Raw genomic sequence first — 452 nt, forward strand, 5'->3', positions numbered from 1 at the left:
GAGGTTAAAAGTTCTCTCAGCGCGTTGATTTACTCTAAGAGCGAAGAAGACTACCTGACACAGCGCTCAGCGTTGCTTCACCATCTCGGTGGCAGCTCTAAGAACGGGTTTTACCAGTTTTTCCTACGTAATTGGGACGCTTGCAAAGAGCAGTGAACTATGTATATTCGGGGTGACGTTCCACACTTATTCAACCACACCAACAACCGGATCGAGGCAAAGTGGGGTTCAATGAAGAAGGTTATCAAGAAGTCGTTTGCGATAGACGACGCCATCTCAATGTTGCTTTCACTGCAAGAGTGGGCCGAAGAAGAGTACATCGGGGAGATCAACCGAGTGGGGTCAAGGCCTCAAATTGAAGGCGAAGACCATGAGTTGGCGGATCTAGCGCTGCACGTTAGCAATCACGCCTTCGACTACGTTAAGGCGGAATATTCGTACGCCGCCGTTGG

The 452-nt window shown here is 49.8% G+C and overlaps 1 protein-coding gene across 1 annotated transcript; it reads left to right on the forward strand.

Moving 5' to 3' along the window:
- Nucleotides 1–231: 231 nt before the first annotated feature.
- On the forward strand, nucleotides 232–396 carry PPTG_20494 (hypothetical protein; the record flags this gene model as incomplete). The annotated part of the gene is made up of 1 exon (XM_008919305.1): nucleotides 232–396. A coding segment is annotated over one exon (165 nt), but the record flags the coding sequence as incomplete, so codon positions are not given.
- Between the last annotated feature and the right edge of the window lie 56 nt (nucleotides 397–452).

Source organism: Phytophthora parasitica, assembly GCF_000247585.1.
Source record: "Phytophthora parasitica INRA-310 unplaced genomic scaffold supercont2.691, whole genome shotgun sequence".
Classification (NCBI taxonomy): Eukaryota; Oomycota; class Peronosporomycetes; order Peronosporales; family Peronosporaceae; genus Phytophthora; species Phytophthora nicotianae.